At 44.3% G+C, this 26,639-nt stretch overlaps 1 protein-coding gene across 1 annotated transcript; it reads right to left on the bottom strand.

Annotated features, from left to right (window-relative positions):
* PGLYRP3 (peptidoglycan recognition protein 3) lies at positions 1-26,328 on the bottom strand. Its single transcript, XM_012438297.2, has 8 exons — positions 26,238-26,328; positions 13,141-13,236; positions 9,693-9,894; positions 7,320-7,438; positions 6,254-6,406; positions 4,816-5,014; positions 840-958; positions 1-179 (listed from the first exon to the last, which is right to left on the bottom strand). The coding sequence occupies exons 1-8, from the start codon at positions 26,326-26,328 to the stop codon at positions 1-3; spliced, it is 1,158 nt and encodes a 385-aa protein (XP_012293720.2).
* Positions 26,329-26,639: the final 311 nt, after the last annotated feature.

Consider the following 26,639-nt stretch of genomic DNA (forward strand, 5'->3'; position numbering starts at 1 on the left):
TCAGTGCTTGAAATGAGGCCAGGTGCTGATGATGTTGTACAAAGCCTGCCCAGGGGACAGAATGTTGACCACGTCACTGTGGCCCATCAGCAGGTAGTTGGGAGTCAAGTACCCCTCGACCACGGCACACTGGATCAGGTCCTGGGCCGCCTCCAGCGATGCAGCGTTTGGAGGCTTTTCTGCAAAACACATTTTCCCCATCAGTCATTAGGGTCTCAAAGTTTCTTGATCAGGGAAGGGACAAGCAGCTAGATTCCAATTTCCCTCTGCCCCCACCCTGCCCCATCCCACCATCACCATAGCCAACACTTCCACGTAAACTGTGGCAACCAGGCACAAACAGAAAACAAGGTCATTGCTTTCTCTGATGCCTCCGTGCCAAAGTTTCTTCCAAAAAGTTTAAAAACTGCTCTGGAGGGGGACCGCACACTTCTGAGCAGGTACAAAGCAGATACAGCACCACTGGGCCGCCCGCTAGTTTTCCAAACAGGCAGTGGTGCTCCCCAAATTGTTGCCATGGCTACCAAGAGACGGACACATTTGCGAACTGAGCGATAAAAGCACTGAAGTTTGAGAAAGACTTTTTCCCCCCTTGCTCCATGTTTGCCTTGGATGTAAAGTGAGGTGGAGCTGGGCATGGGCATGGGTGGATTTAGGGGTAAATGCTCTGTGTGAAAGGGGATCCTGGTGACATCCTCTATTGAGAGTCCACTTTAAAGCTAAAATGTTCCACTCACACTGCCAGACACCACAGGGCTGCCTTTTCCCCCATGCTTCCCAGACATGCCGCGTGGTCCCTCCACCCCCAGCACCCCTCTAACCCCACGCTCACCCCTTACCTACAAAGTAGCCGATGAAGGCAATTCCTAGGGCAATATCGTTGAATCCGTAAGTGTGGGAGCCTTGGATGTGCCATCCAACCCCTTCATACACGCCGCCATCCTGGCCCACCAGGAAGCTTGGATCGGGAAAAGAAAATGGAGAAAATCACTCTGGGAAGCAGAATTTAAATACTTCACTCCCTCAACCATTCATTCCTTCTTTCATCCATTTATCCAATATTGGTGGACGTCTCTTATGTGCCAATGTGGACAAGGAAAAAACAAAAAACACCGCAATCCGCTTCAACCTGGCCTTAGTTCCCACCACGCCACTGAATCTGACCCCTCTCAGGTGAGCAGTGGCTTCCTGGCACGAAGTACAATGGACACTTATTTTACTTCTGTACTATACCGACCGTGTTGGCCACTCTCTTAAAGTGTTCCCTTCCCAGGGCTTCCACAAGCACAACCCTCCTGGGTCTCCTCCCCCTGCTGCTCCCTCAGGCCCCTCTGCCACCGGCCTTCCCTTCCTCAAACGCGGTGCTCCTCTGCGCTCTGGTCCTTTTCTCTCTCAATGTATTCGCCCTGGACAATCATTCCCACAGATTCAAGTACTACTTTAAAAACATGTCCAGGCAAACCCACCTTCTTCTAAAATTTCTCCAGCTAGAAAATTGGGCAACACCCCGAGTGCCTTCCGCCCCTCACTCAGCCCACCTGGTCACTAGTCAGAGCTTGTCAGTTGTATCTCCTACACAGCTTCTAAATTCCTTCACTTATCTCTAGACCGACTGATCCAAGTCACCGGATCACTGCAATAGCTTCTTGCCAGAGTTTTGCCTTCTTCCAGTCCATTCTTAAAGTAGCACCCAGAGTGACTTTTCTAAGATACAAATCCTACCATAGGGCATGACCTCCTAAATAGTCTGCAGCTGCCTTTCAAATAGAGCCAGTCTCTCTGAGCCCACTATGAAGCCCTCCACAATGTGGCCCCCACAGGCCCTCCCACCCGTACTGCTCACCACTCCTCTCTTTCAAATCTATTTGTAGTGCTCTGTCTGTACCCCAGGCACTGGCAAATGCTGTTCCTCCTCACCCAGACACTCTTCCTCCTTCTTTGCCTGAATAACCTCCACTCTCCCTCCTCATCCATGTCCCAATGAGGATACTCCTCCCTCTAGAAGCCCTTCTCAGACCCCAATCACCTCCTGCAAAGTTTTGATTAGAGGCTCATCCTACACATTATTCTGTTCTGCATCCATCACAGTGCTCAACACTTTGAATTGTAGTTACTTGTCATCCTTCCCTCTCTCGTGTCTATCATTGAAATTTCTCAGAATCAAAATGGAGTCACTTGTGTCAAATTCTAATAAAAATAAATAAAGCTGGGAGGTTGAGAAGGGAGGACCCTCATGCACACAAGCCTACAATAAGAACTAGCACAAAGACTCTCTGAAGGACTCTTAGGCACTCATCCCTGTAACAAGAACTTTTGCCAAAAACTTTCGAAACTGCAACTTGTTACTAGTCACAAGGACATCTGGCCAATGGGGAACACTTGCCCGACACGCTGTCTCCACGAACAAAGTGGTGTCACTTCCTGCCTGTGATAAGCACCAATGTTCTCCAGTGTTCCTTTATTTCAAAACAAATTATCCTTTTCCCTTTGCCTTTAAAAGCTTCCCCTAGCCTCAACCTCCTTGGATATGCCTGTGGTTCCCATAGCATGCATATCCCAGATTTGCAAATTTCCTGCACACTCCCAAATAAACTAATTATCTTTGTTTTCTTGCTTTCGTTTTTGTTTTTTCAGACAGAGTCTCACTCTGCTGCTCAGGCTGAAGGGCAGTGGCGCACCATGGCTCACTGCAGCCTCAAACTACTAGGCTCAAGAGGTCCTCCCGCTTCAGCCTTCCAAGTAGCTGGGAATGACTCCAGATGCATGCCACCACACCCGGCTAATTATTCTGTTTTTCTATACAGACAGGGTCTCCCTATGTTTCCCAGGCTGGTCTCAAACTCCTGACCTGAAGCAATCCGTCAGCCTCAGCCTCCTAAAGTGCTAGGATTATAGACATGAGCTACCGTGCCTGGCCAAAATCATTATCTTTGGAGAATCTCTCTCTGTTTGTTGTTAGATTGACATATCTTGTCTAGCACCAGGCACATAGTAGCTATCCAATAACTATCGATTAAAAAGCTAGAAAATAACGTGTGAGTGGGTGCTTTGTCCTGATTACAGTCCACATCAGAGTTACAGATGACATGTCATGAGACTAGAGCAGGAGAAAGATATCGCAACAGATTTTGAAAAGTCAAGGAACAGGGATCACGTCTATAAAGACTGAATGAAAGAGGAAAATGAACATTCCCTCAACTTGCAGCATTCTCCATGTGGAATTTCCAGATTTATAGTCCATTTCCTGTTACCTGTGCTAAATAACCATAGCACCCCTATGGAAAATCCTGAAAAGTGAAGCAAGAGTTCCCACCTGTTTGCAAAGGCTGCTTTTAAAACAGGAGTTAAGGCCGGGCACAGAGGCTCACGCCTGTAATCCCAGCACTTTGGGAGGCCGAGGCAGGCAGATCACGAGGTCAAAAGATCGAGACCACGGTGAAACCCCATCTCTACTAAAAAATACAAAAATTAGCTGGGCGTGGTGGCGCGCACCTGTGATCCCAGGTACTCGGGAGGCTGAGGCAGGAGAGTTGCTTGAACCCGGGAGACGGAGGTTGCAGTGAGCCGAGATCGCGCCCCTGCACTCTAGCCTGGCACCTGGCAACAGAGCAAGACTCTGTCTCAAAAAAAAAAAAAAACAGGAGTTAAAAAGGAGAGAGAGACAGTAGACCCAGAACAACACATTTGCAAAAGCACATTTACCTGAGACTTTGTAAGACATGTTGTGATTAAGTCACAGATGAATAATTGAAATATATTATACTCTAGACCTAAATCCTTCCTATGAAAATTCCAAGACATCTTCCAAGTAGCTTTTCTACTCCATTAGTTTAATGTGTTTCTTTATTACAGACCTGTCATTAAAGGTATCAAAAGAGAATATTTTGATCTCACTCCATATCTTCAAACAGATAACGTATTTTCCCTATTGTAGAGATGAGACAAAAGAGGCCCAGAGAGGTTACAAGTTTCTACATCCATAGAATGTGATAAGTAACACCAGAGGAATAGCAGGATTCTGACATCGGAGAGAGCAAGTTTGGAGCTGGGCAGACCGAGGTAGGGGTAAGCAAGGCCTTTGTCTCTGACAGGTTAGAAGGGATTGCATAAAAAAGGCACAACCCCAGTGTGTGATGCTCCCCTCCCTGTGTCCATGTGTTCTCATTGTTCAACACCCGCTTATCAGTGAGAATATGCAGTGTATGATTTTCTGTTCTTGTGTCAGCAGAACTAGGGGAGGGACAGTGGGGTTGGGGGTTGGGGAGGGATAACATGGGGAGAAATGCCAGATATAGGTGATGGGGAGGAAGGCAGCAAACCACATTGCTGTGTATGTACCTATGCAACAATCTTGCATGTTCTTCACATGTACCCCAAAACCTAAAATGCAATAAAACATATATATTTAAAAAAAAATTTCAACAGAAAAAAAAAGGCACAACCCTTCATATCCTTTCCTCCTCAGGAAAGGGCATGAAGGGTTGTGCCTTTTTTTTTTTCTGTTGAAATTTTTTTTCAACAGACTAAACAGATAGATAGATACCGTCTATCACAGTCTTACTTTATCACTAGGCTCCTAATGCCTTCTCTTCAGAATCTTCCCAAACACTTGTAGAGATATGCCCAAGCGAGGTAACTAGCCATTAGCTATGCTCTGAATGATCTTCAGCCCAGTCTTGCAAACATAAAATGTGTTGCCTTATGGAAAGCACCCAGCCCAAAGGAGGAGTTCAGGAAACATCGGTTCCCCCTCACAGCCTTCCTTCCTACAATCCTGAAGAAAAAGAAGGTTGTCTTTGCGTTGATCCCACTTACTGATAGCCAATGTCACAAAAGTTCCGTGTGTCCATGTGAAAGGACTGTGTATTTCGGACGACAGTCTGGCAGTCTGTGGGTACAGTGCAGCTTGTGCCAGCGGTGTGGATGATGATGACGTATTTGGCTGGGAGGTTCATTTTAGGGCAGTGTGTCTCTCTGGCTTCCCAAGCAGATCGTTTGATGATGTTGGGACAAACTGTGGTAAGATGAAAAGCCAAGGAAATAGGAATTTGCTTTTGCTTCCCTGTGAGCAATCACTTAACTACAGGCTGGATTATTCCTCAGCTTCTCCCAGGCCTCCAGCACCCACAGGCACATCCTAATGTGAGATCGTCTGTGGGATTCTGGGGAAGTCCAGATGGAGATTTTCTGTGTCAGATGGCTGGAACCAAGGGGCTGGGGCAAAAATCTACAGGCCCGATACCTATAGAAATCAGTGTACAAGCAGAAGGGGAAGGACTGTGGGATATATATAGGCATGGTCATTGTCTTCAAAAGACCATGCATTGCAAACACATGTGCAGGTGTGTGTGCTTATGTAACAGGGCCACTATGCAGAAGTCAGTGGACTCTCTGAACTGATCACATGTATTTGTGGAAACAACTTGAAATCTAGAAAGAACTGTATGAATATTAAGGAATTATCACTATTGAAGATAGTGGCTGTCCAAAAGCAAGAAACATTTTATTCAGAGATTTGCAATTTTAAAAAGCTAATTTAAAAAATATCATTGATCCAAAGTAAAGGTCCACAGTAGTGAACGTGCTTATTAATTTGACTAGTTTTAGGATGCTGCTTATTTGCTTCAAAATAGTGCATCATTTTTCTTACTCAGCTTTTTGTCATATGCACTCTGATGTCAGCATCATCTGTGAACGCAAGTTCTTCTCTGAGCTGTGGCTGTGCTGGAGTTTGGCTGGTTTTTGTGTCTAGAAAGGTATGTGTGTTTATGCACGTTTTCATGTCCCCACATAATAGACACAAATATGTATACAAGTTTACCCCACTCCATTCCCACTCTGTTTTTTTCCATAACCTTTATGCCAACTAACATCATATGTATTCACTTGCTGTTTTGTTCATTTTCTGTCTTTTCTCATTGAAGTGCAAGCTTCCTGAAGGTGGAGAGTTTCATCTGTTTTGTTCACAGCTGTATGCTCAGTATTTAGAACAGTGCCTGCTATGCAGCAAATGTTTGTTGATTGAGTGAAAATCTGTGTACATATGTATTTGTTTTAAGAAAAAGACCATGGCTATCTCATTCTGATGGGATGGAGAGGATGCCCGGAAGATGCCCTCTCAGAATTTTCCAGCTCTCAAAGTAGGTATGAGATGTTCTTGGTCCCAGAATCCCATGGAGTTTAACAGGGAAAAAGCACTCTCAAACATGGCTGGATGGCAACAAGGAGGGTGAGGTGGCATGGAGGGTCTTACCTTTCCTGGGCATCACTGGTTGTTGAGGGTCCAGGCAGATCTCTTCTTTCAGAAGAAGCGGCTGAATATACCTGGGTGACAAGTGACCCTTCTGGATGGCATAGGAGATCAGACCCTCTGCAGCTGAGAAGGCAGCGGGGCTGGGACTGCTGCCTTAAGGAGGAGCACAGAACTGTCAGTAAGAAACTCCACCTGGACTAGACAGCTGAAGGGAGGATGATATGACCACTTGAGCCTGAATAACTGGACTGAAAGAGAGGAAACTGGCCCAGTTGCCAGAACAGAGGGCCTGAGAGGCAAGAAATTACCTAGATCTCTCGGCAGCCAAAGTTGACAACTTCTTCCAAGAGCCTAAGTAAGACTTTATCCACTCCCTCTCTAGGCAAAAGAGCTGGAAGGCAGTGAAAATACATGCAGAGGAAGGCCCAACTGACTGAGTTAGGTATGCACTAGCACAGGAGAAAAGGCAACCGGGATTTACTCATATCTCCCCTGGTCAGGTATGCAGTAGACTCTGTGTATCTGTTAACTCATAATTCTCACAGAAAACCTCTGAGAGAAACACTGTTACCTAGCACCAGCTGTCAAATGAGGATGCTGGCAGGTGCTGGTTCCATATGTATTATTTCTCAACTCCATCCCTGTTCTGTGCTTTCCTCTGTTTTTCTGGGGGCTAGAAGCCTGCAAGTTATAGCTCCTGCCTTCTGGTCCGTTTCTACCAATGGAAGAAACTGGAAGAAGAGATGAGCCAGGCTTCTCTGCCTCTGGCAGTCACAGCATCTATGTCAGACAACCTCAGACTTTAGAAGTGATGACAATAACTGTGAGCTCAAGCAATGTCCGTGCTGGCGTCAGCAATATCACAGGAGTGCAGACCCATAAAGAGGAAGAGGACAAGAAGTATGCATGTCACAGAATCCAAAGCAGAAAAGAACTTCAAGAGAAGGAACTTCATCAGAGAAGGTAAGTATGACGCAGGGTGAAAAGATGAGTGTGGAGCCTGGGGAGTGGAGGAGGAGAGTGTACGCAACTCCCCAGCACAGGGTCCGCGGGGAGTGACCCTTACCTCTCTTACTGCCAAAGAAGGCGATGCCCAGGGAGACGTTGTCGTAGCCCTGGGTGTGCAAGCCTTGGATGTTCCAGCCAACACCTTCGTACACCCTGCCATCATCCCCAACCAGGAAGCTGCCAAGAAGGAAATAATGGCTTTACTGGCAAATCCCCATCAATGAAAACCTCTCACTGATCCTCAAAAGGGAAAGGGGTTCTGGAGGCTCATCAATAAGTACTATGTTCCAACAACATAACAATGGGAGGGCAGAATAACCAGTTTTAAACCTTCAAGAGACATGGGAATATGTTTTAATTTTTGTTGTGACTTAGCTTATGTGTGTTTTCCAGAACGTCACTTTAAAAATACTCACTTGGTTCAAAGTGGAATTTGAATGTGTGACACTCAAGGACCTGAAAACATTAGTCCAGTAGTTTTCAAGAGCTTAAGAATTAATATATCGTGCTTTTAAATTATAGGACCAAGCACTTGAACATTTTCTAAAACACTTATGCCATATTCAATAGTTTCTTTTTTATTGATGCTTTTCTTCAGTTTCTTTTTAGGAATTTTCTTAAGCTCTTCTTTATCATAGAAATTTGTTTAGAATGTTCCTTTTTCAGGGAGGGGAACATCACACATGGGGGCCTGTTGGGGGGTGGGGGACTAGGGTAGGGATAGCAGCGGGTGGGGGGATTGGGGAGGGATAGCATTAGGAGAAATACCTAATGTAGATGACGGGGTGATGGATGCAGCAATCCTGCTGCGTACCTATGTAACAATCCTGCACGTTCTGCACATGTACCCCAGAACTTAAAGAATAAATAAATTTTTTTAAAAGTTTTTTAAAAGTACATTCAGAAGAAAAAAAACATTTTTTTACATTCATTTTTAACATTCATTTTTAAAATCAAATATATATTGTTTATTCTACTTCTTTTATTCCTGCCCTTTTATAATTTCTCTCCTCCACTTTCCAATCAGTCTTCAGAATTGATGTTTTCACAACTTTGCCATGTCCAGCTTTTAATAGATCATGAGTTTCCACAGTAAACTGAACACAGAGAGAACACCTCCCTGAGGTCAAGGAAAGACCCTACACCGATGTCGGCCTGAGGAGTGGGTGGGGAGCCCTGGTGTGTTGACCCCTTCCCTGGTTTTGCTGCCTGTTCTTTCACAGGTCCCTTGCTCATTCCTGCAGCAGCCTGTGGTTAGTCCACTGTGAACAGTCCCTTACAGCTACTGTCAGCTGCATTGCAAAGACTGAAGATTGTCAAGAGTGTCACTGCAGAAACCTGACTTAGAGACGCAATGGCTGAAAAAACTTGGGAATACAGTGACCAAACCAGGCAACACGGCAGTGACAACAGCAGGATGGTGGAGGAGCTGGTGGCAGGGGCGGCAGGTGAGTCGCAGTTGACACGGCACACACGGTGGGCAGACAGGGAAGACCCAGCCATCCCAGGGGTGCTGCGGGCCACAACCAGGGCCTGCAGGTGCTTTTATTTATTTGTGTTTAAAAATAAATAAATAAGAAGACATAGGTTTTCCTTTCCAAAATGGATAATTCAGAAATCATTTATGTTTGCCTTTAGAGTTCCGTGGGGGGGATAGCCCCATTCCCACTCTCTCTTTCCCTCTCCTTCTACATCTGTCTCCTCATTCTTGAGGCTAAGGGGGAAAATGTTCTGGGCCTCCACGATGATCCCCAGAGCAGATACTCAATGCAAAATGCACAGCTGCGTCATGCTCTCCCTTGTTTTCGCATGGGGCTCTGCTCCCCACCATTCCCAACGCCCACTCTCCCCCGTGGGGTCCCTGGCCTCGCTGTCAGGGTGGCCCTTCAGGATAATGAGTGGGACACTGCTTCCCAGGTATGAGTCCCTGTGAGGTGGGAGGAGCAAGGGCTGCAGTGGCAGGCACCCTGACACAGCTCTGGGTACACACTTCCTCGCTCTGGCAGAGTTCTTAATCCCCCTGAACCGTGGCTTTCCCACTTGTGAAATAAAGATGGGAATATTTCTCCAACCCCTTCCTCAGAGTAGCTGGGAGGGCCGAATCGGGTGATATTTGTGAAGACCTCTGTAAACTCTAAGTCTTCATGAGTTCCAAGAGCTCAGTTGGAACCGCAGTTATCACATAACCTTCCTCGCTTTTTCACAGGAGCGCCAGAATCGAAAGCCACTTAAATAAGTGGCTTAGAGTCATCCCTTTTACAGTCCCCGGAGGATTTGGATTTTATTTCATTTCCCTTTTACCATTTTTATTCATTATACAAACAGTGTAAATGAAGGCCAGAAAATAAAGACACACAGAGAAGGGGAAGTGGAAGCACCCTGAGAGGGGTGACGTTGGATGCAGCCCTCGGGGACTTGGCCAGCCTCTTACTTGTATGCCACATCGCACCAGCCTGTGGTGTAGACAGAATGGGACTGCAGCCCCCGCAGCATCTGGCTGCAAATGCTCTGCTCCTGGCACTCCATCCCGGGGAGCTGGTCTGTGATGACGTAGGCCACAGGCAGGGTCAGCCGGGCACTGCAGCCAAGCGGTCTTGCCCCCCATTCCTTGCGGGGGATAATGGTGGGAGTATCTGTAGGGAAGACCACAGGATGGCACACAGCAGGCCCCGCCCTTCTTCCCCCAACAGGCCGTCTATGTGCCCTGACCTCTCACGCTCAGGCCCTCCCTGCCCCATGGGTGGGAGACGCCCTGGGGGAGCCCTGTACCCTCACAGCCCCCTCCTCCTCTCCACTGTAGCTGAACCACTGCCCAGACACACGCTGCACTCAGCCTGGGAAGTCATGCCACCTTGTTCCCGGACTGTCTCTCCTTGTCTTTCCCTGAAGGGCAAATCCCATCCCCTACTGCCCCCTGGCCTACTTCACACTTTCCTCCTTGAGAAAGCACCCCAGCTGACCCCGCCGCCCTCCCTGGGGCTCTGAGCTGGAAGCCTGAGGATGCGTTTCCCTCACTGCCATTTGCCCCGGTCTCAAATGTGTCTCTTGTGTTGCCCTCCCCTAAGAACCATGACTCTCTGAAGGAAGTCCTGTCAGTCTCCTCAACTAGGGGCTCCAGAGCCCACAGGAGGCTCCATGAACACCGGGTCTGTGCCTCTCTCTTCCAGGCAAAAACTGCCTAGTGGCAGGGCTGTGAGATCCCACCTGCGGCTGCAGGCTGCCTGAAGGCTCCCTTTCTCCATCCTCACTGTGGGAGCCCCAAGAGTGCTCTGAGGGACAGTGGAGACACTGTCATGCTGGAGCTGGGGAGTGGAGAACACGTCTTTTCTCTATGGGTTTTTTCTCCTTCTTTTTCTCCTCTCTCTGTCTCTTTTTTTGAGACAGAGTCTTACTCTATTGCCCAGGCTGGAGTGCAGTGGCACCATCTCAGCTCACTGCAGCCTCTGCCTCTCTGGTTAAAGCAATTCTCCTGCTTTAGCCTCTCGAGTAGCTGGGACTACAGGCAGGTGCCATCACACCTGGCTAATTTTTTCTATTTTTAGTAGAGATAGGGTTTCACCGTGTTAGCCGGGATGGTCTCCATCTCCTGACCTCATGATCCATCCACCTCAGCCTCCCAAAGTGCTGGGATTACAGGTGTGAGCCGTTGCATCTGGCCTCCTTCTTTCTTTCTTCATCTGGGTTTCTCTTATTTTTCTCTCATTAGACCCAGGAACCCCCCTTTGCCTAAGGACTCAGGACGATCCATGGGAGTGGTTGGAGATGAACCTCTTGAGATTCCTCCCCACCCCATTCACTCTCAGCCCAGACATCGTCAAGTCCTGAGAAACATTTCTGACCACTTAAGAAACCCCAGCCAATTTCCAAGCCTCCTCACCATTGCGACTCTTGTGAATGAGCTGTGAGATGCTGACAAACAGGTTCATAAACCTCTGCGACAAGCCTCTGGCTTCGGTCTCATTCCAGGAGAACTGTGGAAAATCCCCTGCAAGACAGCTTTGGGGCTGGTCCTCAGAGTGCATGTGGCCAGCATGCGCAGAGGCTGTGCCAGACATCCCAGTCCACAGTGCACAGCCTCTCAGCCTCCCCAGGTCACCTAACGTCCTCTAGGAAGCACACAGAGGAGAACCGCAGACGTCTCTGGCCTTGGCCTGCCTCTGCCTCCCACATCTACCCAGAGAGGCCTTCGTCTTCCCACCTCCCCCAGCCTCCCTCCATTCCAGGAGCACTGCAGTCTCACCTGCTGTCTTATCTGGGCTGTGCCACCTTTCCCGGCTCACCTGCAGACTTACTAATCAATCCATGGGTACCCAGCAGGGTGTCACATACCAAGACAGTCATAACATGTTGAGCTAACACACACGTCTTAAGCACCTATTGGTGCCAGACAAGGTTCTTGGAACAGAAATATATAGATCATTGTGACTGCCATCTCTTTTAGAGATGCTTTATTGTGGATTAGACACCGCCAGCCTGTCCTTATCCCTGCTACTCCTATTCAGTACCAGGAGTCCTGGGAGCAGTCGCCAGTGGCAGCAGTGACATTGTCACCAGCCCCACCTCCCACAGGCCAGCCCTGTGGTTACAAAGCACATCCAAGGACGCTCTCAGAATTGTGGCTTGAAACAACTTCATGAGTTAAGCGAAGCAACTATGCTCTCAATACAGAAGGGAAACCAAGTCTTAGGGAAGTTAAGTTACTTGTCTAACATAACAGAGGTTTAAGCGTAGATTTAGATTCCAGTGGGAATCTCTGACCCCGAAGCCCCTGTTCATAACAACTACACCCTGCAGCCTCCCCAGAGTTGTCAGATGAAGTTGGGTTAGTCACTGCCACAATGTGACCTGTCTCTCTTCCTACAAGACAAAGTCGCTGAGGTTCTCCACCATGGTTCTGGGATTCTGTTCTTCTGTGAAATCAAGAGCAAATACATGACCAGGACACCAAGGCCAAGGTGTGCTGGATAGACTGCTGAGGACAGGAGCCCACCTCAGCAGAGAGAGGGCCTGAGCTGGGTTGTGAAGGGAACACAGAGGACTGGGGAGGGGGAGGGAGGAGCCTGGAGAGGACACTTTGCAAACGAAACCCACAGAACTCTCAAAGAGCAGCCTTCCCCATCAGGGCCTCCACTTCTCCATTCATACAATGAAGGGCTGAACTGTGTATTCCCTGGCCTATGAGTTTCTCCAACACTAACTCCAGGTAATCCCATCGAATTTGCTGTCAGAGTAGCAGAGGACAGAGAGAAAGCTAAATTACATTATTCCTTCAGAACAGGGTCTGCGTACGTCAGACAAACTGAAAACAGGTCATACTTAAGAATCGCCAAGCCCACTTTCATTTTAATTCAACAGCATTTGTTTATTGAACATTTCTATGTGTCTACTCTTATGTATAAAACGACAAGAAATCTTCTTAATCTAGAGAAAGGGCATTACTACTCTTTGGGAATTTGCTCTTATTTACAAGTGTAGACCCAAGGGCTGGGTTTCACTGTGATTGGTATAATAACGATGCTGATAATAATTAAATCATAGCTATAAATCACCCAGGACTTACTACTTGAGTATTGTGCCAAATGGCACACACTTGTGATCTAATTTAATCCTCAGAAACAACCCTAAGAAATGAGCAATATTATCCTTTTATCATGGGAGCAAATAAGATTCAAAGAAATTGAACGACCTGTTGACCACCGTAGCAAAGGGCAGGCAAGGATTTGAATGAAGATCTGTCAACTCTAGATCGGGGCTCCAAATTGCAAAGCTATCCTACCCGCTAGCAAAGGGAAAGCACTTGGATGGGTTTCTGTTATTAAACTTGAGAACGGGTCTTCTCTTACTCATCAACAGCACTTCTGCAATGAAAGAAAACTTACCCCAGGCCTGGAGACCCAGAATGGAGAAAGCAAGAAGCCACGGCAGCATCCCCACGTGGTCCCAGGACCGTGACCGCGAGAGTGTGGACGGTGGCCCTGGAAGAGACGCTGACAGTTAACACAGCCGTGCTAACTCTGCAAGCGGAGCACCCGTCTATTATGTGGCACCACTGTCTGCCTCCCCTACCATCCTGTGGCTTCCTGAGGGTCAGCACCTGGCTGGCTCCTGGTCCCTCATAGAAGCCCAGTGCCTGATCTTAAGCCTTTGGGATAGAAAATAACAATTTCTAAAATCCTCTAGGTTGCTGTTATGAAAAAAAAACCCTGTGTATGTATTTTCATATCTAGTGGTCCAATTTCATATTTAATTCTTACGAAAGTCCTGTAAGATAAGTATTCTTAACCCCATTTTTATAGATAAAAAACACTGAGGCTCAGATGGAGTGAATTACAAACAGGAGCACGCATGGCTTTACCCCCTGCACCATTTGAGAATCCCAGGTATGTAAAGTCATTCAATCCAGTCCTCTACTCTGCAAAGACCCCTGATGGATGCTCAACTAACCTCTTCTTGAGTGGGAATTATAATAACAACAGCTGCCACTTACTGACTGCATTCTGTGTTCCAAGGTATTTGCTGAGGACTCCACGGATATTCACTAGTCTCACAATGACCTATGAGACCCACGCTTATCATCAGAACACTGGGCCTCAGAGAGTTTGAGTCACTTGTCCTAAGTTTCCCAGCTACTAGGGTCAGAGCCAGATTCATACTCAGGTCTGTCTGACTCCGGAGCCTCTGCCTGAAACTTCACAACCTGCTTGAGTTTCTGATGATGAACATTGAACTGTAGATTCACTATCATCTTTTCCATCTCCAGGAATCTTTCCTGCTCTTCCAGGCAGAAGTGAATTGCTTACTCATGCTCAGTCAGACCAAAACTTCAACTCTATGAGCTACCAACCAAAACATCAACTTTCCCCCCCAGTTTTCCTAGTGAGAAACTACAGAGTTTGAAACCAAATGGGATAGATCATTCCCCTCCAGGGTTTTTAAACGGCAATCAGTACTCCCCAGATGGGAAATTTTTAAAACCACATCTTAAGAGTAGAACTTGTAGAAGCTTCCTGGGTCAGGACAAGCAACCACCTAGCAGATAACACCCACAAGTCCATTGATTCAGGAAAACTGCAGTAAAGACAAAATGAGCTGATTACAAATGAGGCCAGCACCTAATAAATATGAGGGAAAATGTTCAGCCTCCCTCGTTAGTTAAATGAGAGGTGAGGATTCACTTTCCCAAGACTGAAACCCTGTTAGGAGCTGGCCTCCTGCAAAGCTACTGGAATCCACTATCAACTCTGGTTTGGACCCTGGTCAATTAATCATGGTGCTTCCACAACCATGAAACATCAGTGTGGCAATTCCTGCCCCAAGCTTGTCGTATCATACATCCAAAATACGAAGCCTTGAGCCCAGTCCCTGACCTTGCCAGCGACAGGACTGATAGTGTCTCCCATCTGCACCATGAATAGCAAACACTAAACTGGCAGGATAAGCTGGAGCCAAGGTTTTACCAGCTTGGTTCACATTGCTGTGCATCCTGTGTACTTAAAGAAATATTAGGGCAGGAGACAAGTGAGACACAGTAGATAAGAATTCAGGACTCTACAGAAAGGGAAGAAATTAGATAGAGGTAACCCCAGAACCCACAGCCTTTTCAAGAAACATCCAGGAAGGGTGAAACCAAACTCACTTAGAAGAATTATAAAGAAAGTTTTCTTCTTTGGAAAAAGGGTTCCAAAAGGGAGATCAGGGGAACTTTCCCTACCATGTACACATTTTAACTTGATAGACTTCAGTCCCATTGCTGGAAGAGGGCTTCTGAAGAAACACACTTACACTCAAACTCACAGATACCGTGGGTCCTGTGCTGTCCCAGCCCAGCAGGTCAGGGGGCAGTCGGCTCACCCCTGATTGGCCAGCAGCTCCTTCCCTTCCAGACTTGGCATCCAGGCCCTGCCCTCCTTCTCCAGCTGATGCCTCCTCCGACCTTCACTCTCCCTGGCCCTAAGGGCACTCCCTCCCTAGGAATGGGGCACTTGGACTCTGACTTCTCAGAGAGAAGAGGAGAGCCCAGGATCCCTAACAAAAGATGGAAGAGAAGAGGAAGGCAGAGGGCTGAGGCTCCAAGCCAGCTCCGTTTACAGCACCTGGAGAAACTAAAGTGGGAATACACTGAGAGCACCTGGGGACCCGCCCTGTGAATAAGCCCAGGCAGCTCCTCCCTGGGAAAGGGCAAGATTGCCCAACACTTCCTGAGTTCCTTCTTCATCCCCAGCCCTTATGCCTGGTAGACCTGGGGTGCTGGGGGTTCTGTCCCTGACATCTGGGAGCTTCCTACCAATAAAGATCTATCTGCTCCAGGTTCCACTGGAGTCACCAGCCAGGGCAAGATGAAGGGACGGAAATTGAAAGGCACTTTCCCAGGAGGCAGCTAGCAATGTGTCATCACCATAACTTATTCTGACCCTGTAGCTACCATGCCTACTTATCCACCCCCCCACCTCAACTTCAAACTCTTCCCCTGAAACAAACCAAGTTTCTCCCCTCCTCACCCATTCCTGACAGTTGACCTCAATTCTCAACTCTGATCTCCAAGAATCCCTATCCCTTCTCTGAAGAGGTTGATGGATAAGACTTTTCAGTCAGGCTCTACCAGGAATACCAGAGCCGCAGCCCCTTGGAGGGGGAATGCTCAGGCCAGAGGTCTTGGAAAGTATCATACACTCTTGAGAAGATATGTGTATATCCACTCTGTTCTATACACTGATGAGCCCAAAGCACACTTCAGGAACAAAAGCTTGGGAGACCTCTCCTAGACCCCACAGCCTCACATGGCTGCCAGCATCTGAGGGAGACATGCTGAGTGAGCTCCATTTCCCATAGGGTGAGGAATCTTGGGTGAGGGCCCCAGAGATCTAGCAAGGGGACCGGAAATTACAGTTGGTAACAACGACAGACACCACCTTATGAGTCTGAAATTTTTATTTATGACTTTGGATGTTTTGCCATCATGACTAAGTCCTTAAAATGAAAATGGTTTGTAAGCTCATCTTTAGAAGAGAATGTCTCACTCTGAAGACCAGACATGGAAGAGAAGAAACTCAGGTGATAAAGGGGCAGTGGCAGCCCACAAAGGGAAAGGAAAATGTGTAGGACACTGCGGTCCCCAACTAGAGATCGGAGGACACCCAGGGATTCGCTGGCAGAAAGTCTGAAGCAAGACCGCTGTTATCCCATATGGTATTTTTATTAAAATTAGAGAAAGTGTTCCTTCCACAGGTAAAAGTTATAGCTAATATGTTAATGCTAATGAAAACAATTAGAATAAACAGCTACTTAGTGTAAGTTATGTAAATTGAATTATTAAACAAAATAACCCTTTAAATTTTTAATCACAATAATTAGAAACTCAAAGTCACTCAGATATAATATGTTATGTAGTTGCCTTACTTTCTTTTCTTTCTTTTTTCTTCCTTTTTAATTTATTTTTGTTGTTGTTGTTGTTGAGATAGGGTCTTGCTCTGTTACCAGGCTGGAGTGCAGTGGTGCAATCTTGGCTCACTGAAGCCTCAACCTTTCAGGCGTGTGTGCTCCCACCTCAGCTTCCCAAACAGCTGAGATTACAAGTGTGCCACTATGCCTGGCTAATTTTTGTATTTTTGTAGAGAGGGGATTTTGTCATGTTGCCCAAGCTGACCTCAAGCAGTCCACCTGCCTTGGCCTCCCAAAGTGCTGGGATTACAGGTGTGAGCCACATGCCTGCCTAGTTGCCTTACTTCCTAAAGAGAAATGATCCTGCTTGAAAGAATAATCTGTCATGTTGTGAGAAGGCCTATGAAGCAGGCCCCAGAGTGGATCTGAGAGAGGCCTCTGGGAGCTAAGAGTGATTCCAGGACAGCATCTAACAAGGTAACAGGGGGCCTCAGTTACACAGCCATAAAGAAATGAATGATGCCAACAAACTGAATGAGCTTGGGAGCAGATTTTTCCCCAGTCAAGCCTCCAGATGAGAATGCAGCCCTACAGACCTTAACTTAGCCCTGTAAGGACTTTAGGCAGAGGATGCACATAAGTCATGTCCAGATTTCTGACACATGGAAACTATAAAATAATAAATGTTATTTTAAGCCACTAAGTTTGTGGCCATTTGTTATGCAGCAATAGAAAACAAATAACAGTATCTAAGATAATCAGGTAGTCTCCTGGCCATATAGGAGCATGTCAGCAGCTTAGAATGGAATCTTCAATGTATCTTTCTCATAACCATACAAAGATACAAGGATAATTAATATCTTAAAATCCTACACCTTCAGCAAAATTAGAAGATGAAAAAAATCCAGTTTTAGTTACAAAGGAAAAATGTGTCTGGGAGATCCATAGTACCATAGGGTGATTATAGTTAATACTAATATATTGTATACTTAAAAAAATTGCTAAGAGAGTAAACCTTAAATCTTCTCACCACAAAAAAAAGTATGTATGGTGATAGATATGTTAATTAGCTTGATTTAATCACTTCACAATGTATACATGTTCCAAAACATCATGTAGTATGCTGTAAATATATATAATTTAAGAAGACAAAAATGTACACGGATTTTTAGGTATATGAAAGTAAGTATGGAGTCGGGGAGAGCAAATCAGAGAAGCCGTAATGATGACTGGAGAGGTGGTGGAGTGGTCAGTGCTATGAGAAAAAGAGACTGTTATCAGCAGAACCTGGAATCAGCAGCAGATATTCATCACCAGAATGTGAGGGACCACCTAGTAGGGCACTGCTGTGGACAGCTCTATGAATGAAAAGGGTATTGCATAAGAACTGGTGGAAATAGACAGAAATGACTGGGAGTGCAAGGAGAACAAAGATAGTATCACAATATATCCAATAAACTACCCATTAAGTGCAACAGATGGAGGAGCCAATGAGCTGAGAAACAGGCGAGGTTACATTAATTCTTTCCCACCTCCAAACACAACTGCCACTGGATACTCCTGTAGCAACTGGGCCAGAAAAATACAACTCATTCAAATATGAATAATAAAAAGGCAAAGCTTCACATCCAAACAAAGCCTCCAATTTCAAATATGACATAAAATTGTATTTTATTAACAAAAAAACTCATCATTAAAAAAGATTACAATAGGCAGAGGGGAAAAAATATTTCAACATAATTTTCCTAATTGTCTAACAATAAAAAAATTCACAAAATAGAAGTAAAAGACCTCAAAGAAGAATTTAACTACACAATAGGAGGATATGAAAGAGAAGCGACATAATCATCTCACGAATTAAGACTAAAATACAAGGAGTGCAAAGGGGAGCATGTACCCCAGAAAACACATGTCAGTGTCCTAGAGAAAAGAAATTTTAAAAGTCCATGGAAACTGAAATGAAAAAAAGACAGATAAAAAAATTCGAGAGAGTTTGTACACAATATGATGTACTTATTATCTCAGAACTGTACATTTAATAATAGTTAAGATGGTAAATTGTATGTGTATTTCACCACAATAAAAAATTTTGTGAAAAAAATAATTAAAGCAAAAATGATCAATGTGGAAGACAGGCAAAGGCGATCCAACATATATATAATTCACATACCAAAGGAAGAAAAAACAAATATAAAGAAGTAAATACTTAAAATAATAAAGAAAAAAATGTTTTGAAATCAAAGATATGACTCTACATATCGAAGGGTCACACTTTTACCTGAGAGAATTACCTGCAATAGTAATCACTAAACCATATTATGGTACTTAAAATATGAAGAAATAAACTTTTCAGTCAGTCATGCGAAGAGACCAAGTCATTCATAAGAGAAAAAATTAGATTCTCATCAGGCTTCTCAACAGCAACATTCACATGCAGATTACAGAGAAGAGCCTACAAGACGCCCATCAAAGAACAGAGAGCATGAGCCAAGGATTTTATGTCCAGCCAATCTGTTATTCAAAGTATAAAGGCTACAGAAAATAAAACTTTTGAATATGTAGTAACTAGGTAAATATTGTTGCTTCATGAGCCCTTCTATGGTTTGAAGGCGACCCTCAGAATCTATGTGTTGGAAATATAATTCCCAATGTGACAGTTCTGAAAGGTGGGGCCTAATGGGAGGTGTTTAGGTAATGAGAGTTCATGCCTACCTGCCTTCCACTACGTAAGGATGTAGCAAAAAGACCCTCACCGGTTGCTTGTGCCATAGTCTCAGACTTCCCAGCCTCCGGAACTTTGTGCCAATAAATTCCTGTTTATTATAAATGACCCAGTGTCAGGTATACTCTTATAGCAGCACAAAATGGACTAAGGCAAACTCTTCACTCAGTAATTTACTAGAGAATAATCTTTATCCAGTCGACAGGTTATTGGAGAAATTTTGGCAAATAAGAAAACTAAAAACTTGCAGTGAGCAGTGAATATGTTTAACTGTAGAACTAGGGCTAAAACATGTCTGAAGGACATAAAAGTAGATCCAACAAATGAATGGGCATTTAAAAAAAATATTACTGAAACAACTAGACGGCCATAAGGAAAGACATAAAATTTTGGTCTATACCATACATAACACCAAAATAAACTCTAAATGAATTTTAAAAAATACAAAAATTAAAACATTGAATTACTTGAGAAAATATGAATGAATTTTACTATAATGTGGGAGTGGTAGGCCTTTCTAAATATGACTCAGAAATCATAAAAGATGATACATTTGCAGCTTAAAATAAAAAACTCTTGCATACTCCAAAACCTTAAATATATATCATAAGCAAAGGCAATAAGCAGATAACAAGCCTGGGAAAAATATTTGCGATTAGTCTCACAAAAGAGCTATGTTCTCTAATGTATGTGTTTTTACATGAAAGCACTTAGAAGCAATATAATCATACTCCTCAGTATATCATCTCACAATTAATTTGATAATTTACTTTCTGTCTATCACTCTGGTAGACTTTAAACTTCAGAAGGCTATGAGTCTTTCATTAACTTTTTATCCCTGGTATTATCACCTTTCCTAGCAAAGCACATTATAAAAAGTATTTTGAAAGAATAACAGAATATATGAATAAAGTCTTCATGTAAACAATCAGCCCAAAAGCCAAAGTCTGTCTTGACTGGATAAGGCCAGGAGAAGGCAGTATAGACTCCTTGGTGACCTTAGAGTTCACATTCCCATCACTAGGAATTTCCCAAGTCTCCCAACTGTTTCAACTTTTCTCTTACCTGCGTATCAGAACCATTATTCTGCACACAACTATTGTTTACTCTATGTGAAGTTTATCATCATCCAAAAATAAGTGATGCAATGATTAGTTTACTTTCAAAGAGTTTACATAGGATGTTGTAGGACACAGGCTCAAACACCAATAATCCTTATGACAACAAGGTCAAATATAATAACCTGTGTGCTTTCTGTAAAGATACATCTAAGTAAAAGGAATTATAAGGAAGAATGTGGAAGCTAGGAATGGGTTATTAAGGTGGGAATTGAGGGTATTTAACAGTCTGTTAAGTGATCACCCTGTGGCTTCATACTTGGGTTCAGCAAGGAGTAAAATGGTGAAAATCTTCAAAGTATAAGAGATTGGAAATATAAAAAAAAAATTCCAGCATTCTTAGTTTGGGAGGTGATATAGTTCTCAGTGATGATAAGCTTGAGCTCTGTGACTAGGGACCTCCGAGATGAAGTCAGTGGGGAGCATTGGGAGTTGTGAAGGTTGAAGGAACAAAGATAATGGAAGTTCTTTGTATCAATGCTGAAGCAGCCTGGAGACCAAACAGGTGATCAGGTCTTGGTCTGGATTGAGCCCAGAGGGCAGGGCTATGATCTGAAGATAGCTTTGGGCCCTGAGGAGTTTGCTGCGACCTTGTAATGCACGGGAGACACCAGGGGAGTGGGCGGACAGAGAAAGTATTAGAAAGTGTCAGCAAGTTTGCAGATAATAGTGCCAGATAATATTATGGTTGCAGAAAGTATCTTGGAAGATGACCTGGAATAAAAGTAGGGGGTGAGGAGGCAGTGGGTTGGAATATATTCTTGCAGTGGCTAGGCTCAAAGGTCACCTCTGAGAGTCTGTAATTCCTTCCCAGACCTCAGATCCCTCTGTGAGGGGTCAGTGTGCATGGACAGAACAGGAGCTTTTCTGCTGGTAGGGCAGCAGGGAAACCTGGATTTAGAAGAGCACCCTGTGGTCTTGTTGAATCTACAGCAACTGAAAACTCCAGTGGGCTCTAGAAATGGTCCAGATTCCTCATTTTAAAGAAAAAAAAAAATACTAATATCCAGAGAGGGAAAGACTTTCTCAAGACCACAAAGCAAGTCAGGCAAAAATGCCAAATCTGGAACTCAGCTCTGGTGCCTATGGTCTAGTGGGCACTTTCAGCCAGGACTTTGAAGCTTCAGAGCTAAAAGAAGAAAACCCAGGACAACAACTCTGTGTGTCTGATGTGACAGCGCCCTATCACACCCCTTTGACTGGCAAAGGCCACTGATTACTATCTAGAAGGAGTAAAGTTCCCAGAGGCACATCAGGATGTGGAGATGGAAAGAGGCATTGGCTCACTGGCTGTCCTGGGGATGGGAGGGAATGCTGGTTTGATTGCATGTATATAAACCTCTGTTTTGCATTGTTTCATTTTGTGTTTAAATAACCCATTTGAAGAAACTTCAGTGGCTCCCACCCAGTGACTAAAATACCACACCAAAAACTGTGAGGGCAGTCGCCTCATTTCATGCACTAGCAGAGTTGCCTCCCTTATTGACAAATAAGACACCTGAAGAGAGGAATTTACCTACCACATCACCTCATTCTTAACTGTGAGCCTTGGTTACAGTGAGGAGGCAAGTTGGGGGTGAGAGCTCCTATGTATTAAGTAAAAGTCAGAGCCTTGAGCCCCTGGGCCCTGCAGAGGTTGGAACAATCATCTGCCTGCTATGTGGATGAAGTCCAATTCTTCAGTGAAGACTCCTCTCTGGGTGGCCTGCAATGAATGGGGGCTCTTGGCTGTCAGTCCACCCGCCCCTGCCAAACTTCTCCTGGTCCTGCTTTCTTCTCTTCTCTTGTCCTTATTTTATTTTCCACCTGAACCAGATATATTATATATATGGCACATATAATATATAATAATATACAATATGTGATTATATGAAATTACATGTAATATTACATATAATTATGAATTAACATGTAATATTTATCATGTGATTATATATAATCACAGCCAGTGGCTCTGATCAAAATTACAGGGCAAATGTAAACAGACCCAGTGTTTTATTTATTTGTTCATCCGCCCATGCATGCCTTTTTATTCAACATGTATTTATTCAGCATAAACTATGGGCCAGGCACTCCCCAGCACTGTGCTAAGCACTGAGGGTAGAGCTACAAATAAGAGCCTGGCCTCAGTGAGATCATAATCTAGGGAAGACACAGAGACATGCAGTGGTAAAGCAGGGCGCTGGGCAGTTTGATTTAATAGAAGGACATGCACAGTGTCAAAGGAACTCCAAGGGTCTTCCGTTGATAATCCAGGTCCAGGGGTTACGCAGGTGAACAGGAGGCCATCAGAAGTGAAATCTTCTCGGAGAAGGAAAAATCTGAAATGGGCTCCGGAAATTACAACCATTTAATGAGCTACCTTGTGCCTGGTGCTTAAAATAAAGAGACAAACAACACAAGGCCACCAACTTCAAGGAGCTCACTGCCAAAAGAGGGAAACTAGACCTGTGCACTCACAGCCCTGCAGAGCAGAGGTTACAACCCGACTGCTTTGAGATACATTGTATTGGCCCTGCATATTATTTTTAATTTTATATTTCAATTAAATCAGTGTTCTTTTAAAATCTGGAAATTTAAAATAAAAAATTGAGATTATTGATATTTTACTCTTTGGGTGCCTCAACAAAATACCATAGACTGGATGGCTTAAACATTTATTTCTTGACAGTTCTGGAAACTGAAAGCCCGAGTTCAGGTTGTTTCATGGTCATGTTCTGGTGAGGGGCGTCTTCCTGGCTTGCAGATGGCTGCCTTCTCACCATGTGTTCATGGCCTTTTCCTTGGGGGAGGGCGTGTGTGTGTGTGTTTGTGCATACACATGTGCGTGCACACACATGTAGACCTCCTGGTGTCTGATGAGGGCACTAATCCCACCATGAAGATCTTACCCTCATGACTTCATCTACTCCTAATTACCTTCCAAAAGCCCCATTTCCAAGTACCATCACACTGGGAGTAAGAGCTTCAACATATGACCTGAGGGGGACACAAGTCCGTCTATAGCAAATGGAACATCAGGAGATCCCAAAACATAGCCCACAATCCAGAAATCAAAGACACTCATTCATTGATTCATACAACAAATATTTATTGAGCTAACAGTATGTTCCAGTGCTCCTCCCACCGTGGTAGGAACTGGGGATACAGCGGAGAGCAAAAGACAAGTCAACCACCACCCAGCAGTGTCCCTTCCACATGCCCCTTAAACATAATGCTGAGGCACATGGTTCAATAACTGGCTGGCATCTGACATTAACTGGAGGGCCTTATAGGTCATGAAATGCCAGAAACTTCACACTTGAAATGTGAACTAGTGCTCCATATATATATATATATATATATTTTTTTTTTTTTTTACTCAAACAGATAAAGGAAAAATTAAGGACAGAATTAAATGAAACACTTGCTTAAGTAAAAAAAAAAAAAAATGGATTGAATAAACCATATGGGCTGACTGAAAATGTTGGATACTAGTGGCAATATGTATACACACACACACACACACACACACACACACACACATTTCAGCCATTATTCCTTCTCTCTACAGCATTATAAAACCAAATGGGCTACATGGAAGTACTTCTCATTGTGTCATTATGTTTGTAACTGATAAATGAAAGGAAAGGTGTGTGCTTGATGAACCAGGTGCCCCTGGAGGAGGTCACTGGTGAAATCGCACAAGCTATAATGAAATTGCTGGGAGCTATGATGAAGGAAAGTTGACGCGAACCCAGAGATGGGGGCCTGGTTCCAAGCCAGCCTGTACTCTGTCTGCCAGGTTAATTCTTGGGCACCTCTTGGTGCCTTCATCTGCAAACAGACCATATAGTACCTACTTCAGGAGTTTTATAAATGTTAGGTGGGGCAATTATGCAGAAATACCTGGTACACATCATCTAACAAGTATGGTCTGAATTCCCTACGGGAAGAGTGTTGATGAAGGATACAAGAAGGCAGAGAAGACACGCCACTCATATTTTCAGATGACACAAAGCATCGAGTGCACAGTGAGCTCAAAGCAGATGACAAAATGGAGATTTTGAAATATTTCATTGCTGAAAAACCATGATGCCACTAAATCAGGACAAACTACACTCTTTTAAAAACTGGGTTTGATTAGGCACAATGGTTGAAATGTGGATTTATATAACTTATTTCTAGAAGGCCTGATAGTTTTCCCCATCTGCCAAATCAATGAGAGTGATAAGGAGGACACAGAAATCAAAATAGGTAATGCGCTCTTAAGCCTTATAATTATTACAACTATCAACTGAGAACTATGTCATTCACAAAGCATTTTCATATGTATCACCATATATACTTAGTATATACTGTAGTGAGAGAAATAATGACTCCCCTGAGCTCTGCCTGAGTCTGGGAACCCTTGGAGTATTGTGTTTACTTCTGGTCATGGCATTTAAGAAGGAACTTGAAATCCAAAGAAAGCTTGCCATGGTATAATTCCCAAAAGATTTTGAAGTCAGATATACCTAGATGCAAGCCCATCTTGGCACTGACACCCATAAGTTACATGACATTAGACAAACTTCTTAACCTCTCTGAACCTGCTTCCTCAGCTGTCAAGCAGAAATGACAATACCTAGTCCACAGAATTGTTATGAAGGTTCATGAATCCTTGTAGACTCTGTGCACACAGAAAAGACTCAATAAACGTCGTTAAGCTCCCTCTCATGGGCTACATGTTGACTCTGTGTGTCTGCTCTAATTGGGTTCAATCCTGGATATGTTTCCTTTTGACTCTTCCATCCTCTCACTCCCGACTTCCTAGCCCTCAGCCAACACCAATTCCCGTGATGAGGATGTGGGATTTTAGAAGACACAGATCTCATCAAGCCAACACCACTTTGGATCAGCTATGAAAACAATATCAGAAATTAAGGAGTATATTCCCTTGACTCTTGGGATTCAACGTTCATCCACTTAGCTTATATTTAGTGAGCAACTACTACATACAGCAGCTAGATAAACAGTGGTGAAAAAGACAAGCATGGTTCCTGAATCCACAGACCTTTTATCATTTGGGAGCTGTGTGTGTGATGTTAACAGTCATTAATATCTAGATTTTTTATTAGGGCTTGCAAGGTGGTGATATTCCATTTCTACCATTACTTTTTCATTTATTTATTAGAGTATATCTATTAGGAGAAGTTCTCTACTATTTGGTTATTCAATTGTATTCTTTGTACAGGAAAGGCAGCATAGGTACATCCTCTTTCCCCCTTTTTTTTTTTTTACAAGTTTTAAAATAAAAAATTGGATTCAGTGGATGTGGAAAAATTGGATTAGCAGTAACAATTGAGGTTTTCTTTTTTTGTATTATTATGAATGTGTTGATTTAAACTTAACAAGCTCAGACCCATTGCAGTTACTGCTGCTATTGATGCTCGTATTGTCTCATTAGACATTAGACATTAGAAGTTTCCCATTAGACAGTAGAAATTTCCCAAGTCCTTTTGACCCAATATGAGAAATATTTGATAGCTTCATTGCTATTTGATAAGATGAAATGCTTTAACTTACATGTTTCCCATCCCAACCTGAAATCAGCCATTTTCTCTAAGAACTGCTGATTTCTTTTACTGGGAAATTGTACTTTAAGATCACATTGGGGGTTATGGATGCTTATTGCTACCATATTGATCGGGATTCCAGGCCCTTTCAGTGAGCAAAGATAAAATTATTATTATTATTGTTATTATTATTATTATTTTTGGATCTGAAAGACCTTTACTGGATGGTTCCTTCCAGAGTGGGGGACAGGACACAGTCCACACGCTGCAGCCAGGCATCCCCAGATGCCTCAGTCTCATCTCACAGCCCATGGTTGGCATGGCAGGCGGGCGGGCTCCGGCATGGTCACTTCTCTAGGGGCGCATAAGTGAGCAGCTTCTCAATCAGGTCCACGTGGGCCAGCAACATCCGCTGGCAGCAGTAGCGCTTCAGGCCCAGGGCGTCCAGGGCATCCCCCTGGGCGTATTCGGCCTGCAGGAGCCCCAGGTAGGCCTCCCACTTGTTGCTGATGATCTTGCCACAGGTGAAGCAACGCACGGGAATGATCATGGCGGCGGCGCGTCCCAGACTCAAAGATAAGATTATTTAAGATTAAACACCTCATATGTTCATAAATTTTTAC

Source organism: Aotus nancymaae, unplaced genomic scaffold (genome assembly GCF_030222135.1).
Source record: "Aotus nancymaae isolate 86718 unplaced genomic scaffold, 86718_ANA_hifiasm-v0.15.2.pri h1tg000108l, whole genome shotgun sequence".
NCBI lineage: Eukaryota > Metazoa > Chordata > Mammalia > Primates > Aotidae > Aotus > Aotus nancymaae.

Excerpts from the sequence above, each read along its gene's own strand:
- PGLYRP3 (XM_012438297.2), bottom strand. The coding sequence starts at position 26,328 with ATGGGCTGTGAGATGAGACTGAGGCATCTGGGGATGCCTGGCTGCAGC. Across the intron at positions 5,015-6,253 it reads ACCAGTGATGCCCAGGAAAG|TTTGTCCCAACATCATCAAA; the intron begins GTAAGACCCTCC and ends ATCTTACCACAG. Across the intron at positions 959-4,815 it reads TTTTGTGACATTGGCTATCA|CTTCCTGGTGGGCCAGGATG; the intron begins GTAAGTGGGATC and ends TCCCGATCCAAG.